Here is a 17,237-nt window from a genome sequence, read left to right as displayed (position 1 = left end):
TTACTGGGGAAAGTCATTTTATTTTGTATTTTCTACAAAACTTTACTCAGAGGGAAATAATATCTATGCATTATGATGTTATATAAGTAGATATTAGAAGTCTGCATGTTCACAGGAGGCCCTTGTTAAATTTTTTGCTATTTTCCCCACCATATAACTTCTTTGTCACTGTGCTAAACCTACAAATTTTTCAACCGACCACATCAGCTTATCAGGAAACCAAAGGGAAATTTTTCATAAAGCCAAGATACCTGTGTTAAAGCACAAAGTCTAATTTTCTGTGCAGTCCCATGATGGAAAGCTTGTGGCAAAATCCAAACATTTACTGGTAGAATTAGTTATAACTGCCAGCTGCATTTAATGAATGTTAGAAACTGATGCATAAAGCTGCTAACCGTCCTGTTACTGTATGTTGAAGTGATGCATATTGACTGATTCTGGCAAAGGTATCTTTTGACATGAAGGCAAACAAAGTCAAATTTATACTTATTTGACCACAGTTCCTCTCGGTGAGATCGTAGGTGCACTCTTCCCCCCTAATGATTGAATGGTTGTGGGGTGTAACAACTGATTCTTGCCATTTGCTGAGCTATCAAGATTTAACAGATTAAACCTAAAATAAAGAATGAAAATTACTGCTTGAATCTGTCTGTAGTTGGCCTTTTGTCAGTGTTCTGATATTACATTAACTTATGGTTTATATTGAATGTCAAGATTCCTTTTTTGATATAACAGTATGAACTGTTTACAACATTTTCCCCAGTCTACTTCATAGGGCTTTTTGCATGTACAGTAGTGATCTTTCCTTGGTCGATGATAAAGAGATTAACCCTAAATAACTATGATAGGTTTAACAGCAGCTCCTTGTGAAAGTTTAAACAGTTAATCTCTGCTAATACAATATGTATGAACATTTTTAGTTGAAACTGTTTGCAATAATCTGCTAATGGTACCGGATTCCATACTGTAGCACTTAGAATGAATGCCCTATGACACCTCTCCATTAAAGGAATAAGAACTGCTGTCAATAATATCTTTGCTGCAGTTTACTTAAATAAAACTCAACAAAAACGTAAATTTTTTGTCCAAATAATCTTAGCGTAATTAACTTGGCTATTTTAGAGACTGGGTTTGATATAAAGGAGAGGGATTCTGTCTTGGCTCAGCTATTTTTGGGCTAAATGCACGCTTCAGTCTCTGGAACCAACTAATCTGGATTCATGTCTAGTAAAGTCACCAAAAGTTTACTTCTTAAAGCCTTTTGACCGAATCCCACTTCAGATACTCTGAACATTTCCTGAGTGGTCATATGTAAGGAATGGTAATATGCAGAAACATCCATTACTCTGTTATTTTTGAGAAATACAGTGTTCTGTCTGTCACAGTTCATCCCTCTCCTCTCCCTCGCAGACACATGATGCCCTCTGGCTGTTCATGTAAGGCCTGCAGCCCAGAGTCCACACTGTGTTGTAGAGGGCATCTGCCATAGATTCACAAGCTGATTGAAGGGAAAAAAAGGATCAATAACTTTGTTAACTTAAGCACACATTAAATTGGTGGTTATTTTAATAACCAATAGCAATCTTTTACGAGCTTGTCACCTTGTACTTTGGAAACAAAGCCCAGACTCTTCTTCAGGTCAGAGCAGAAGCCATGAAGACATGAGCGAAACTTGGCATCACAATCGTACTTGTTCACACCGCAGGTGTCGTAGCACATATCCAGCTGGTTACAGCACTTTGTCATTGCAGGGATTCCCACATCAAGCTGCCATAAGAAAGAACTATGTTTCATCATGGTTCACCACTCTACAAGGTATTATTGGGGTAAAATTACATTTTTTAGGATGGTGCTATGAGCAGGCCACCTACAGCAGCATTCACCTGCAATCCCACCAGCGAAGAGCTGCAGCCATTGGGTTCTTGGTGCTTGTAGCCAGGCCGAGGAAGTGGCAGTTCTCCTATGAAAGCAAACAGGCTCTGTTAAGCTTTAGGATTAACAAACACTTCTTAAAACTTAAACCTTAGGCCTCCATGTATCACTGTGATTTAGTAGAATGGAACAGATAAGTGCATGACTTTTAAGTGAAATTAAAAAGATGCATGGATATAAAAGTTACATATTTTCAATAAAGTACTAGAACTGTCATTCAAATGTATATGCCCCATCTTTTTCATTGATAATCCCTAAATAAAGATCTGATCTTGGTTCTGTTAAAGGTATAGTGGAGGATTTTCACAGATTTTTGAAAAGACCCGTACTCATTTACATGCACAACCCTGTAATGCCTATTAAACGAATGCAAGAGCATGCAGCAACCCATTTCTCCTCGTGCACGCTCTGTTTAAAAGTTGCTATTTGCGTCGCTCATACAAGCTTAGTTTCAAAAGAAGATTTGCAATTTTTCCACTACAGTATGTCAGACTCACTACCGGTAAGTGAAAATGGGGACGAGCGCAACGGCCTTACGGAAACATATCACCAGAATGATTGACTATTAGAAGGACCACTTATTTTGATGATCCACCTGGAATAAAAACATCCTTATCTATACCTTTAAGTTCTCTTCTGATGTAAGTAGGTCTGCAACTCTGGTTTGAAAGCATCTACATTGATTGCATAACACAAATGACCCATGCCCCTCAACAAATGCTTTTAATTCAAAGGTCCAAAAGGACAAACCTTGTTGAATATGTGTGAGGAAATAAACCATGAGAACAGAAGGTTTTCTGTGTTTTTGCAACAGAATCTTTTGGGTTTAGGAAAAAAATATTGTTAATACCTCTGAGGGAACCAGAACCAATATAAAGTAAGAGTGCAAGATTGATCCTTACCATATCTACAGCGGTATTCACAGACACCATTGTGTCCCCCGACCAGCTCAACCAGGGAGTCAAAGTATCCGTTCACAGTTTGGAAGCTATCTCTTATGGAGTTGAGGCTCCAGCTGCTTGCATCATCTTGTTCCAGGGGTTTATTTAAAGCCTTGTTTGTCTGGACGGGCCGGATCTCATTAGCCTCCTCTTCAGATGGAAGCTGCTCCTTGGCAACAGCTTTCTTTTCAAGAGCTTCAATAGTAGCAGAGTCTCCATCAGGAGTATCCCTGTCTGTGTCTGACCCTTTGGCTTGGTCCACTTCAGGTAGGTCAGCTCCCTGATCATATGCTGATATTTTATCACTCAAAGCAGAATCTAGAGGAGCAGCTTGGGTGTTTAAAGCAGCAGCTTCCCCCTCTTCAGTGGCTTCAGTTTGGTAGTAACCCAAAGTGGCACTCATGCCCATGGACACACAGAGGAGGAGCAAAGCAGGAGTCCGAAGCAACATGTTGACCAGCTGGCTAAAATTCAAAAAGAGGTAGATCTCCACCAAGTGGGGTGTCTTCAGTCAGGTTTCAAAAGAAGGAAGAGCTCAGGCAGTGAAGGACAACACCAAGCTTAGTTCTCTCTCACTGTCAGCCTGAGTACAGACTTTGACCCCTGATTAGGTTCTTGTCGACAGCAAGGCACTCAGTCATATCAGGGGTGAAGGTCCGAGCATATCAGCTCATAGCAAGACTGCCCAAATTCAGCTAATCCTCTCATTTTTAGTCATTCCTGCACACCAATGGTCATTTTTACCACGGTTGATGGTCACATAGATGTGGATGTTTACAGCAGTATCACATGGAAAACTGAGGAAAAGCCTCAGTATTTCTTTTAATACCCTTGTGACCTTTCTCAAGACATCACAAACCTCAAACTATCTTTACTGGTTTGGATAAAGGTCACGGGCTGACAACTCAGCACTGAAAAAAACAACAACAGAAAAGCATAAAATTATCTTGTTTATTTGAGAAACAGGAAGTTTGCCGGTTTTATCTTTTTAGGACTGGCTTCAAGGGTCATTTATAAAGAGCAATAACAAAACAATAGTGAAAAAACTTAAAACTCAATCATTATAAAGCTACTGAAAGTATTTTCCTTTGTGTAGATTCCTATATTTCACCAGTGTTGGACTTTTTTCATGTTACTCTGCTGCCATCTTGTGTTTGGGGATAGAAAATCTAAATTTGCTCCTGCAAGAAAGTGCAGCTGTCGTCTGTTTACGGCTGTGTAAATGTTTTATAGTTTATTTGTTGGTAAAGAAGAGAAACTCACAAATGTATTCTTCAACTTCTGAATGTCTGTCATAAAAAAATATAAGGTACATATTAGGTTATAGTACATTTTTGAGGTTCTATCTGTTAATGAGGTAATAATATTTTTTAACTAAGATTTTTTTTTTTAGGTTTTTGATAAAAATTAGTAATTTTTCCAGTAACAATTTTTAATTTAAAATTTAAAATCATGAATATACAGTAACTGTTGATTTATGTAAACATTTTTGTTCAATCTAGAATAAAATCGCTAAGAAACCCAAAGTAAACACAAACCACAGCTTGTAAATGATAATTGTTTTAATCAATACCACGGACTTATCTTTGCCAAAGGAACAAGACAATTTACATTTGAAATAAGAAAAAACTATTGCACTGCTGTATTTCAAGTGCATATTATCAAATTGTCTTATTTTAAGAGAAAAAATACTCATTCCATTGGCAAATTATCCTATTTACCTACTCAAATTCAGGGTATTTACACTTAATTTAAGAAATGTTGATATATTTCTAGATCATTTTTGCAGTGTGGGCGGTATTTCAAAAACAACAAATATTGCACCAATCCATGAAAATCAACAACAAATAAGAAGTAAAATCATTATCTATCAGTCTGAAATCTTTTACAAAACCATGTCTGGTTAAAAATCTTACAAGAGTCCCAAGGAACTGATTTGAAACAAACCTAAAAATGTATCCGAAGGTAATCACATAGTTGAAAAAATATTTTTTGGATTGAAAAGTGGTAGGAATGGAAGACATATTTCTTGTTCCATCTGGCATAAAACACCATTTCAGAAAAAAAAAGTATCGTACCGGAAGTCAGGCATTGTGTTGATGGAAGGAAGATTATCCGGGACTGCTTTAGCTTTAGTCCACAGAGGACTCTCTCTCAAAAACTCCTGAAGGAAAATATAAATTAAAGACCTTAAGCACAGACACATACTGTAAGGGTTATGCAGAAGTATCTAAAGCACAGCAACAACTCTTCCACTGTATGGCAAAAAGATTTGGAGGTGGCCTAGATTGTCATCACCTAATACAAATGAGATGTGTTTATTTATTTTTTTTCTCCAGGTGAACAGTATTTATATTGTAAAAACACGTCACAGTTAAGTATCTTTTTGGTAAATTTTTTAACTCTTCACTATTATGTCATTTTATACACTTTTCTAAGGTCCACATTTGTGTGACTACTTTTGCTATAATCTTTTTGCTGCTGTAACACCAGAATTTCCCCATTGTGAAACAATAAAGGGATTTTCTATTTTACGTTATTCTCTTCTTATCTATTCTATTCTATTCTATTCTATTCTATTCTATTCTATTCTATTCTATTCTATTCTATCAGAATCATACAAAGTGGCTGAACATTTCTGTAAAGTAGAGTGGGCCAAAATGAATCTACAGTAAAATAAAAAAGGAAATGCCAAAACATATACTGGTACCAGGTAATTATATTTATAGTGGATATACTTTCCACATAGGGCCAGGTGGATATGAATAACTTTTTCCCCATAAAAACAGTAATTCATTGTTCAAGAAAAGTATTCATTACAGTGTTCCAGAGAGCAATCTGAGGCAAAAGGTCTTACCCATGAACCCAGCGTGGAGATGGAACCAGTACTAGCAGTTGTCTGCTCTGACCTCTGCTCTAACAGCTATAGTCCACTACACCCCACCTAAATGAGTGTATAGTTGTGAAGTGGAAGACAAATAACAGTTCATGCAAAAAAAATTTTTTTTCATGAACATCGAGGTAAAGAGAGGTATCAAATTAGACATGAAACAAAAGTTTTATTGTAGAAGAAAAGTTCAACTGTCGTGCCTTGTTAGTGGTCGTCAGATGGTTATTCCAACCTATTAGTTTTAATGTTTCTGCCTGGAAATACACAAAACATTTAATTTTGCTAATCTGGAGGTTATAGAAAAAAGCAGGATGGGTTTAAAATATTTTTTAGGACCTTTAGATCTTGGACACGTCTTTCAGAAGCAGCAGTGGATGCCAGCCTTTTTTGGATCTCCTGCTCCATTTGTTGGATTTCCTTCTGCATATTGAGCACCTGAAGTCTCCTGAATTTGACTATGTTGGTGTGGTCGGTGGCGGTCCCACTGTCCTCCGCTCTACATAGGGATGTATCTGCCCACACACAGAAGGAAGAGACAACGTGCGTCAATGCAAAACAGGGAACAATGATGGGTCTGTTCTCACAGACATTCACCACTACAGGTGGTATGAAAGCAGTGCTTTCTTAGTGACACAACAAAACTCTTTTTTTATATGTGTCAGCACACTAAAGTGAAGGGTGATCATTTTCCTAGTGTGAAAACCTGAGAAATTGCATATTAATAAAGTCAGACTGTGCACTTCCTGCTTGCTCTGCAGGAGGCTATAGAATACATCAAATGTTTACATGTGGTTTACCAATGATGACGCATGCAAAGGTTGCAGTAACACTTACTTTTTATGCTATTTTGTTCTTGGTCTCTTGCGGCTAAAAGGTTTGTCAGCTCATCTTGGAGTCTGAGAAACAATAAATAGAGTTAAGGTGCGAGAACTTTAAACTAGAAAACATTTTCTGGTCTTTTGTTGTTAAATAAACAGTACCATTTGTAATCCCTCAGAGCTCTTCTTGTCTTTTCCTCTATCCTGCAAACTTTTTTTTCTGCCTCGTCCATGGCTTTATCACTTATTGCAATCTCTCCAAACTGTTTCACTTCGTCTGCAGCGACTGCAACACAAAAAAACAAAAAACCCCAACAAAACCACAAAAGACAACTGAATTATTTACAGCTTCTTGCTAAACTATAATTCAAATTCAACTTTCAACTTTATGTATTTTTTTAATTTAAAAATCTTATATGTTGAACTATTAAAATTCTGCATGTGTTAACACTTTCTAAAACCCACTTTGAATGCAAAGATGTGTGTTTAGGATATGCATCTACCAGGTTTCTAATATCTAGAAATGCACTGCAATTTGGCCCATATTTCTATGCTAATTAGATCAGACTGATGGGTTGGACAGGAACTGGGACCGTCATTTGAAAACTTTCCCAGAGATTCTTAGTCATGTTTAAGGCTGAACATTTTGTAGTACAATAACTACACTAAAACCATTTTATTGATTATTATAATTTCTGTTTTGTGTTTTTCTGGAAGCAATGGTGGATTCCAATATGGCCGATTAGGCTTCCCTCCCAGGGTGGGATGTCCCCAGCCAAGTTTTCTATTGTTTGATTGCCAGTCCTCTGAAAAGGAAACAGCCACCCTATGTGACATGCATAATGTAAGCATTAAAAAATATATTACTGTGCAGCATGTCTGGCCAGTGAAGCTAAATGTTGGTGTTTTTATGGAATCTTTGTTGTATTCAATTATCTTAAAAACTTACACTGAATAAATCTGAACTAAATGGTTAGAGAAAAGCTTCCCTATATTGTTATGCTGCAATTTTATGATATTTGCTTTGTGTATGAATATCACACCAGCTTGTTGGAAAATATTCTGAGGGTCTTGGTTGTTCATTAAAATATATGACGATTTAATGAATAAAAAAAAATACATGAGATGTAGGTATGATTATGCTCCCAATTTGTTTACTGTCCACACGTTAGAAAAACCCTAAACAAGTTTTGTTTTTCATTTTCATTAAAACTGTCCGTCAGTAAAACGTGAAAGCATTTTAGACTTCAATAATTTACTCTAATGTTACAAAACATCCTCCTAAAAAAGGACGAGACTGTAGGACAGGATTTTTGACTTTTTAAATGTGATGTTAGTCCAACGTTTTGTTTACATTTACACCTCATATTCAACAGAATCTGTAGGCTTTTATTCATCCATGGCAATTAGCCAAAATGATACTGTCTGAAACAGTGTTTTGGATTTACTTCTTACCATATTTCCTTTTGAGGACTGGGAGTCCATCAGGTGATTGATGTATAAATCATACTCAGTCTGGAAGAAAGGAAAAAAAATACATATTTCTCAAAATTCAGATTTAATTATTCCAGGAAGACTGAAGGAAACTAAATGCACATAAAACACTTGGATGATTATAAAGCAAATATGCATTAATATTTAGTTGATTAGAAAATGAACTACTTTCATTTTGCTGTTTTGTCAGATTAAAACTGCTGATATTAAACAGATATTAAACATATTTTTCAATTAAGCCAACATTTCTTAAAGGTGTTTTTTGTGTACCTTGTTTTATCTTAGTTTTGAGTAGCTGTATGTCTGAAATATTCATATTAGACATGATTGTGAACATTAATCACAAAGTAATCTTGTTAAATAACTGTGAGGCACCCTGCAAATCAAACTAACACCTAATTTACTCATCAGCAAAGTTCCTACTTAATTCTAGTTGACAATTTGAATTGTTCTCTTTACAAAAATACAGTAGTATACAGTAGCTTATTTAATGTATTGTACGTATTCTGTAGCTCAGAATTTTAGCACGAACCATAAATTTTTAGATTAATCTCAGCATGTTTTATTTATTCCAGACTAGTTTTTATGTTTGGCTTGTGACTTTGTTGTGTTGAAACATCCAGGTTTGTCCAGGTCCCAATCATCTCATGCAAATCAGAAACCCAATTATTTAAGAGTTTAAGAAAGCAACCAATGGTTACGGTTATATTAAACCATAAGTTATTGTGACACCAGTGAACGAGTCCAGTGTGAAGTGAGCTAAACAGAAACCAGGGCCGAGAAGCTTCTGACCAAAGAAGGAGACACTTCTTCATAACTAACACCTTTAAAGTCGCAGCTGTCCACATGAATGAGCCAAAGGCCCTCTGTAGAGGAATTTAATGATCAGTGTAGACAACATGTTGGAATAATTAAGATGATCCCAAATTCAACAACTTCAGTTTAGATCAGCAGCATCCAAATATTAGTGTCTGAGTCATATTTTATTTAGCTTGCCTTTATATTTCGACCCTGGTTGAAGTTGAGAACTTCCACAATATATTGAAACATTTCCCTGCAGTTCCTGTCCTTTCTTTACCATTATTGAGTTGTTTACATCATTAAAAGCTGATAGCAGCGTTATTGTCTTCTTGACAGTAGATTTACATCAAACAATCACTCCCATTTTGACAGAAACAGTGAAGTGTAGCGCTGCATACATGTTTCACTGACAGAGTTGAGCAGCGCTCTCATGTGGAAAAAGAAACTTCCATGAAATGATACATTTCCATGTGACTGAGCAGTGACTGGGCCCTCTGAAGTCCTGCTCCCTGACGCATGAAGACCAGGTTCCGCTGGTTGCTCTACTTGCACTCGCTACACCGGGGACTCACTCTGTTTTGGCTCAGATACATCTGACGGCACATGCTAAAAATGTGCAAGTGGGTACAGAGGAAATGGAAAAACCTTGATTTCCCTCAGGATGCGTCCAAATACTGGCAAGCCTTCACATACATCATCAAAGACGTCACTGAACACCGCAAGGCGGTCTCTGCTGGGCCAGCTCGGGGCTGACAGCTTCTTCAACTCCTGAGTAAGACAGCAACACACACACACATACACACACCAAGCATTAGCAAGTGAAAATGTGTCTGCGCCTAGTTTCCTAATGTCATGCTTTGGGTAACTGTTTTCAACTCTTGGAGTTTCCTCTCGTACAGTTCAGCAACTTCATCTCCCTCCCTAACATTCTGCATGGCCCTCGTCAAACCTCAGCTTCACCTCTAACTGGCCTTCAGTATCTGAAGTTTCATTGTTCGAATCATCCAAGGTAAGTTCTAGCTTTGCTTGAACAGATGGAGAGCTGGATTCTTCCTGCGAAGCATCTTTTAGCCGTTGTGACAAAGAGTTTGAAGAAGAACAAGCTACTTCAGTGGGAGCCGTGTCCTTTCTTGTGCCTGCACATGACGAATAATCTCTGATCTGATCTCGTTTTGACCTCGAGACCTCAGATTCCACTAAAGCAGCGCCGGAGGTGTTCTCTTTTTTCCTAGCACAGCTCAACATCTGTGGCTGTCTTTTCTTTGGACTTTTTTCTTTTCTCTGAGAGGTCCTTGAGAAACACAGCTTGGCTTCTTTGGAGGACAGACTCTGGTTCATGCTGCAGGGCCCGAGATGGCTCAAAGAACAGAAGGGGATATCCAGTATCTGAGCAGCCTCGGCAGCAATCAGCAGTCTGCAGACGTCGCCTCCAAAACACTCATCTTTCTATTGACACTTTGGAAAGCTGCTTTAAAGATACAGATAGTGTCAAATTTTCAATATATAAGATAAAATAGATATATCTTATATACCTATGAAGACTTTATTTAAATCACCGTAGGAGAACTAAATAGAAATACAATCTAATTTCAATCGGAAATATCTGCAATATGTTATAAAGTATAATTGTATCAACTTAAGGACCTTTATCGATCTCTACTAAAGTAGAAGCCAATCTATTAAACGTCCTACCACAAGCATTACAGTAAACTGAAGTGATGTCAAAAAAAGTATCAGTCCTGTTTAAATATTTAAGATCACCAAACAAATTGTAAATATCAAATAAACATACCCAAAGAATTAACAAAATCAATCTTCAAATGATGATCTCATTTATTTATGGACAAAACTATCCAAAGCCAAATGGCCCCACTTGACCCCAAATCCTAATGATAGTTGTCTCTTGTCCTTGGATAACAATGGGCAGTAAGCGTTTTTTTTTTTTAAACAAAATATTGTCTTTTTCATTCAAACAGAGGTGCTGTTAAGTTAACTAAAAAAAAGCTTGTATTAACAGACTCAATCTGTACTTTAACTAAACCACACTATAGAATCTTAATCTCATTTATTCTGAGAATCCAAAGGTAAGCCTACAGTTGTTCGTTGTTTAGGTATAGAAGTCTCAAAATGGAAACTGTTCTCCTCCTGTCTTTTTCCTTGATAGTTGAACCATGAACACTAAAGCAATTGTTGTCTGCAGTGCTATATGTTACTCTGTGTTCTTTGGAGACCTCTGGGATAAGTAGTCAGTAGAGTCATGGAGAAATTTCGTTCAGCCAGACACTCCTGGGAAAGTTCACAACTGTTCCAGGTTTTCTCCAAATGTAGATAATGACTTTTACTTCCAAAGCCTTGGAAATTACTCTGAAAACCTTCCCAAATAGAGGGGTCTGAGTGACTTGTTTTAGGTTATTTAATTATACAGGTAGGACTGAGTAACAAAGATATAAATCAATATTATCCGAAATAGATAAATAAATCGGCTTAATGTGTAATTTAAATAGGTCGGCTGCTACTTTTCAACATAGGTAAAGCTTGGTTTAGCTATAGCTTTCAATTAATAAGTAGGGTTAGGGTTACAATTCGTGTTGATAATCTTAAACATTGAGGGAACGAAATTTAAAACAACAAATGTTTTTTTTAGAGGTTTTTCTAAACGTTTGTCAAATATTCTTAATAAAAAGTCTCCAAAAATTAATGAACCTTGATTCAGTTTTACCTTCAGAAGAAATCAGGAACAAAATCAGAAACATTGGTGTTTTATTTACAATGGTTGCCATGGCTACCAAAGGACGTCATGGCCGTGTTGCGTTAACTGTCCTGGCAATTGTCGTACAAAGGAATTTCTTCTGTTACAATGTTTGCACATGTTTACAGCTGTCAACGCAGTAGCGTTAATTACTTATCAGTGGACAGTTTTTAACCCCTTAAGTAGGGCTTAGAATCCCCACATAAAAAATGCAAAAAGAACATTCCAGTTTTCATATTATAATTATATTAAGGTTTTTATGTAGTAAAGATAACTTTTAGATAGATATGTTTGCTACTTTCTTCAGATTAGTCATACAAGCATTTTCTCGATACTGTAACCAGTCAGCTGTATAGTATTTATTTTATTTTCTAGATATTTAGCAATAATTTGATGTATGGTTAAGCAAACATTTAGGATATATCTAGAATCAAAACTCTAAACCAGCTTAAATCCCAAGTGTTTCTGGTTTAGCTGTTGCTCTGTCTTAATGTTAAATGATGAGCTACTAGTAGTAGCTGCATAGACCACCAGTATTCTTTGTAATCTTCCAAAAACAGACGCTGTGACCGTCAAATATCCTGTCCTTGTTCATTCCGTTTGACTGTTTCCCTCAAGCTGTTAAACCTCAACAACTTCCAGACAAACTCTGCAAATTGTGCTTACAGTGGAAATTTAATTTTCATGAATATCCCCTCTAAAAAAAAATTCTTGTTTTTTCTTTTATGAACAGTGTGTTTCTGTGTGTAAGACTATGAGGTTGCAGAAAGTTGGGAAAAGGGAGGGAGGAGAAGAAAGAAAGAAAAAAAGGCCTCAGGGCCTGGAGTGACCAGAATAGGAAAGCAGATGGTAAAGGCTGAACACGAAGAGCAGAGTGACATGTTCTGCTCTAGTGCAAAGAATGACACGGTATGCACACGCTTTGCTTTCTTCTATCATCTAAATCATTTAGTGTAAATAAAGAACTAATCAAGATCCACCGCATTTGAATTGTTGTTGCTGAAAACATATAAAAGGTTCAATTTTCACTGCAGGTCAGATGACATTTATTTTTTTATTCTCTATTTATTGCACCATATATGAAGAACTTGCAGATTAACTGAAATAAAAACAAAGTTAGAAATAAAGATTAGATCAAGTAGGATACTTTAGATGGCCTGGTTAATAAGGATACGTTTTAGGCATCCTTTAGAAATTGCTGTTACTATATTTAAGAAAATAATACAACTACAAATTAAATCTGTGAATATGGTTCTTAAAGCGAATAACTTGAGCTATTAGATGCTACTAGAAAGTGGTCAATGAAATAAAACTAGACTGTATGTCACCAAAATTAGAGTCAATATCAGATATGCTGTTGTGTCTGCAACAGACAGATAATTTTTTTTTAATCTTTTGAGACCTGAGCTGTGGAAATGTGACCTCTGGTTTCTCTCTTACCTGTCAGCGAAGGCGGGCAGCCATGTTTTTTAGGTTTAAACTTGTGCTGTTATTTTATTTTTTTTTTACATTTTAAGATGATTGATTGATTAGTAATGTACTGTATTAACCAACCTTAAAAAGACCAAAAAATTGCAAATTACCCTTTTAAAAGAATGTAAAACATTATTTAGAAAAAAATAAATTTGACAAATGGATCCAATTACAGCAAATAAAACGACATGGCTCACTTGGGGTTAGACATTTTACATATTTTCTTAATTTACAGTTCAGTCATTAAGAAAAATATGCTGTGAGAATAAAAGGGAAAGAATGATTTGGCACAGACATTTTTTTTTTCAAAGATGTATTTAATAAAAGTCATTTGGGCTACGGCTCTTACATTTACAGTTGAGACATTCCTCAGTTATTCTTGGTAACAGTAACATGTCTAGACTGTTTAATTTATCTTAATGTTTACTTTGTACAAAACAGAAAAAAGGCAAACATTATTCTTCTTTGTATAAAAAATATAAGTTAATTTAAATTTAACTCTAAGAAAATAAAAACAGTAATGATAATAATGATGATGATAAAGATCATAAGCTAAACATAGTGCAGACAATGGGATATAACTGGTGCTGAAAAGGAGGAGGGACAGTGCAGCGACTTTACAACAATGTTGTCTGGTGGGGTTGGAGTGATTTAAAGAGGAAGGCGTCCACACACGCAGTTCCACAAACCTAGTGAGAAACTGCACAATTGCCGTTCCATTTAGCACCATCAAGGCATTCATCTCTTCCTCGTTTGTACACACTACTCACCTTTTACTGCAAATGCAAACTCTCACCCACTCTCTCTATACATACGTACATAATGTATATACCTACAAAACTATCTCTATGTATCTACATATATATATCTATAAATATATAGATAGATAGAGAAATAGTTAAGTTACATATAAATATATGTAAGGTGCATGCTAATTGTTGCTCTTAGGTTGAAGCTTACTGGAAGCAACTCTGAAAAGACAGTAAGACCGAGCACATAGAAGATGGAACTGATGATGCACACAAACGCAGCTCCAGCAGGAATCTGCAACCAATGAAAACATTCATAAATGTGATGCATTCACAACACTCGTGGGGGCGGTGGGTGGGTGTTTGGGGGGGGTACAGTACCAGCCATACAATAACCATAAAAAAAACACACTACAACAGTTGAGCAGAGACTTGAGTTTGAAAAAATAGATGAGGACAAAACAGTTTGTCTTTTTGGAAGATCTTGGAAACTTATTAAAAAGAGTCCGATCTTATCTTCTTAGTTTGATTTAGGAAAAAAAAGTTTTTTTTTTAAAACTACAGCCCATGTGTCACACAGTGGCAAAAAAAGGAACACTCCTTAGGTAAAATCCCAGAGACATGATTTAAATAGGTTGAAATCATAGGAAACCTTGAATGGTGTTCATTATTATTTGTTGTTATTCCTGCATGTCAGCTTCAACAAATGTAAGGTTGGTTTATGTGCTTAGTGGCGTGAAATATAGCTGTGTTCAAAATAGCAGCAGTCCGTTATCACTTTAGGAAATCTATCCACAGTTTACTTGTTGGTGAAGTAGAGAAGCAGAAGACTAACAGAACTAAGATCATTGATTCTGTACAAAAACATGTAAAAAAACATTTCCTGAAAAGGAAGGCAGTCAAATGTTGCTCATTCTGGTAATAGTGTAATCCTATTTAGAGTGTAACTCAATAGATTCAAATGGAAATGATGTTCAGTTTAAGTTTTAAAATGAAAGCTACAAACAAATGGCAGAAATTGGAGCACTGCTATTCCAATTGATCCAGTAATGACCAAAATCGAAAAAAACTCACTAAATAGACACTCTCTAAGAACTGCAGCTGTTAAAGGGTTTTTTCTTTCATCAAGGGTTAGGGTGGAGTGATTAAAGCTTATCAAACACCAACTGCCCCTAAGAAACATGGAGTAGATATTTAAAAATTAATTAATCTGAGGTTGTTTTGGAGTCTGAAGACTAAGAAGAGTTTGTTGGTAAGAAATCTTTTTTTTTTCCACCTGAAAACACCACACAACCAAAGGGGCTTATATAAAACACTGAGGCCTGTTGATGCATATTCCACTTTTATTCCTTTATATCTCTTTGCTGCCATCTGTCAGTCATATTTGTGCCAAATTAGGCTTGATATCTCTAATTTTCATATAAACACCTGGATTTAAATCTATTGCAATGACTACATTAAACTTAACAATATTTAATTTACAGAATCTTTTTTTGTTGTTGTTTGTTATGAAAATCAATCCAAGGACTAAATAGTTAAAACAACACTACCAGTAACTGTTCAGTATTGTAATTCCAAACCTACTAGATAAAGTGCCTTTTAAGCCCAATTGTTTACAGTTGGCAGAAGTCGGGTTGACTCCATTTAACACAGATAAGAAGCCGTTTTTGGAGACAATTTGAGTTTGAAAAGAAAGACGCTGTTACTTACTGTTTTTGAACAGCTAATCGTCTCTTTTTCCTCTCTTTCACAACCAGATTTGGTGCTTTCTTTATTCATGTGTTGTTTTGGAATAAAACGTGCCATGTTCCAAAAAAAACTCTTTTCTGAGCTTTGCCCATTTTTAAAACACGCTGCTATTACTTTGAACACAAGTATTATTGATGATGCAATAAATGAAAGGGAAATGCGAGTGTCGATCGTGGATAATGCAGTCTTGGCTTAAAATAAAGGGGTGGGGTTTGGATCCCGGCGATCAGAGGGATGTTGGTGCAGCTGGTTTCTAAGTGCTCAGGGCTGAGGAGCTGCAGGGACCACCTCACACTTTAAACAATGTGACTCTCTTATGACTGATCCCAAATCATCCATATTTCTAGAGAATTTCTACAATCTCCACATAGAATATACTTAGATATTCAAGTACTGCAAAGGATCTTAACCAAAAGAACAAAAAAAGTAAGAGTAATTGCAAACACATTCTAATCTCCGCCTTTTCAGTAAGATGTTGCTATACCAGATATCTGCTCTACACATTCCTTCTGTCTCTGGGAATCTCTTGCTAAAGTAGTGCGAGTGCAATAAACTCAACACAGAAGGCAAAGAGTACCATTTCAAAAGAGCCTGAACTGAAAGGAAAATTCACATATCCTAGCCTGTTTAGGGGCTAGAGTAAGGCCTCTTCAAAAACAAGACCATAACAGAATCATTTCAAATGAAGTAAAATGACAAGAAATAGGCAAAAATAATTAAAATAATACAAAAAAAATCCAAATATAATACAGGAAAAGACTCAAGATCATTCTATCAAATAAAACTTCCCCAGCTGAGAAGACGCAGGGCGATGGGCTGAAATCCTCCCCCGACGGACGTCTGTCAGTCTCTGGGATCGGTGAAACCGTCAGTGTGGACTCCTCCGTCACCCAATGAGGTAACTGTGTGTTATTCAGAGTCAAGCCGCTTTAAACGAGTCAAACTCCTGCTGACACAGGATGTGGTTCTTCCCTGCCTGCCCCTCCAACAACCCCCCTCACCCCCCGCCGTCAAATGTCCAGGTCCGTGGCAGGATTTAGTTTGTTTATTTCTTTGTTGGGTCAGAGACCCCTTTGGTAGTCAGTTATCCACCTTAACGGGGCCTGAATCACAGGGCCGAATGGGCAGAATGTCTTCCTCCTCTCCTCGTGATATCTGCTCCCAATGGTTAAGGTTCTCCCTGGAAACAAGAAGTCATTAAATCAGATGCAAACCGACATTTTTTTTCTTTTACAATGCTTTTGAAAAACTATTCACATCCTTTAACCAGCTTAGATTTTGCGACATCACAAATATAAACTTCAACTTATTCTTTTGGGATTGATAGACCATAATTAATAACATGAACATTAAAATTGGTGGTTTTTCTGAATGCATTCATAAAATAAAAATAGTAGAACACATTTTTATTCAGTCCCCTTTACTCTGATACCTCTACAAATAAACCCTAGAGTAAGGAATCGCCATCTAGTAAAAAGCGCAGATGAATCTTTAATATATTATCATTGGAAATCGGACTGTTCCAAAAAAGCCACAAAGTTTTTTTTAGGAGAACATTGGTGAAGAAAAGCATCAGAAAGTGTATGAACTACAGCATACTGACGTACGAGTGCAGCAACACAGCTGAACTTCACTGCTATC

The 17,237-nt window shown here is 36.5% G+C and overlaps 3 protein-coding genes across 8 annotated transcripts in view; all 3 read right to left on the bottom strand.

Moving 5' to 3' along the window:
- On the bottom strand, positions 1-3,463 carry pla2g12b (phospholipase A2, group XIIB). Of its 2 annotated transcripts, none has more exons than XM_038280163.1 (4): positions 2,835-3,463; positions 1,872-1,960; positions 1,602-1,767; positions 1-1,498 (listed from the first exon to the last, which is right to left on the bottom strand). In XM_038280163.1, the coding sequence occupies exons 1-4, from the start codon at positions 3,322-3,324 to the stop codon at positions 1,380-1,382; spliced, it is 864 nt and encodes a 287-aa protein (XP_038136091.1). In that variant the 5' UTR covers positions 3,325-3,463; the 3' UTR covers positions 1-1,379. The 2 variants fall into 2 exon arrangements, with proteins under 2 accessions (XP_038136091.1, XP_038136092.1); XM_038280164.1 differs by having other exon boundaries at positions 1,884-1,960; positions 2,835-3,460.
- A 281-nt stretch (positions 3,464-3,744) lies between these two features.
- LOC119780187 (uncharacterized protein C6orf118-like) lies at positions 3,745-9,811 on the bottom strand. The gene is made up of 8 exons (XM_038280103.1): positions 9,743-9,811; positions 9,522-9,635; positions 8,030-8,096; positions 6,739-6,867; positions 6,598-6,651; positions 6,100-6,275; positions 4,952-5,037; positions 3,745-3,784 (listed from the first exon to the last, which is right to left on the bottom strand). The coding sequence occupies exons 1-8, from the start codon at positions 9,809-9,811 to the stop codon at positions 3,745-3,747; spliced, it is 735 nt and encodes a 244-aa protein (XP_038136031.1).
- Positions 9,812-13,394: 3,583 nt separating this feature from the next.
- Positions 13,395-17,237, bottom strand: part of pde10a (phosphodiesterase 10A) — a 120,828-nt gene continuing 116,985 nt past the window's right edge. For 4 of the 5 annotated variants that reach the window (XM_038280158.1, XM_038280160.1, XM_038280159.1 and 1 more), the window contains exon 22: positions 13,395-16,776. In XM_038280158.1, the coding sequence (XP_038136086.1) occupies positions 16,677-16,776 (100 nt within the window). In that variant the 3' untranslated portion in view covers positions 13,395-16,676. The remainder of the gene's footprint in view (positions 16,777-17,237) is intronic. The other variant, XM_038280161.1, reaches the window with a different exon arrangement.

The sequence above is a fragment of the Cyprinodon tularosa genome, unplaced genomic scaffold (genome assembly GCF_016077235.1).
Source record: "Cyprinodon tularosa strain WSP-4 unplaced genomic scaffold, ASM1607723v1 ctg157, whole genome shotgun sequence".
Lineage (NCBI taxonomy): Eukaryota > Metazoa > Chordata > Actinopteri > Cyprinodontiformes > Cyprinodontidae > Cyprinodon > Cyprinodon tularosa.
The sequence above is the reverse complement of the archived record's forward strand: the minus strand, read 5'-3'. Positions and strand labels throughout refer to the sequence as shown.

What these genes read in the sequence shown, in the direction of transcription:
- pla2g12b (XM_038280163.1), bottom strand. Translation starts at nt 3,324, where the DNA reads ATGTTGCTTCGGACTCCTGCTTTGCTCCTCCTCTGTGTGTCCATGGGC. An exon ending in TGAATACCGCTGTAGATATG is followed by an intron (nt 1,961 to 2,834) that starts GTAAGGATCAAT and finishes TTGCTTTCATAG; the next exon opens with GAGAACTGCCACTTCCTCGG. An exon ending in CTTTGTTTCCAAAGTACAAG is followed by an intron (nt 1,499 to 1,601) that starts GTGACAAGCTCG and finishes CCCTTCAATCAG; the next exon opens with CTTGTGAATCTATGGCAGAT.
- LOC119780187 (XM_038280103.1), bottom strand. Translation starts at nt 9,811, where the DNA reads ATGCAGAATGTTAGGGAGGGAGATGAAGTTGCTGAACTGTACGAGAGG. An exon ending in GCATCCTGAGGGAAATCAAG is followed by an intron (nt 8,097 to 9,521) that starts GTTTTTCCATTT and finishes CCTTTCTTCCAG; the next exon opens with ACTGAGTATGATTTATACAT. An exon ending in AGAACAAAATAGCATAAAAA is followed by an intron (nt 6,276 to 6,597) that starts GTAAGTGTTACT and finishes GTGTGTGGGCAG; the next exon opens with ATACATCCCTATGTAGAGCG.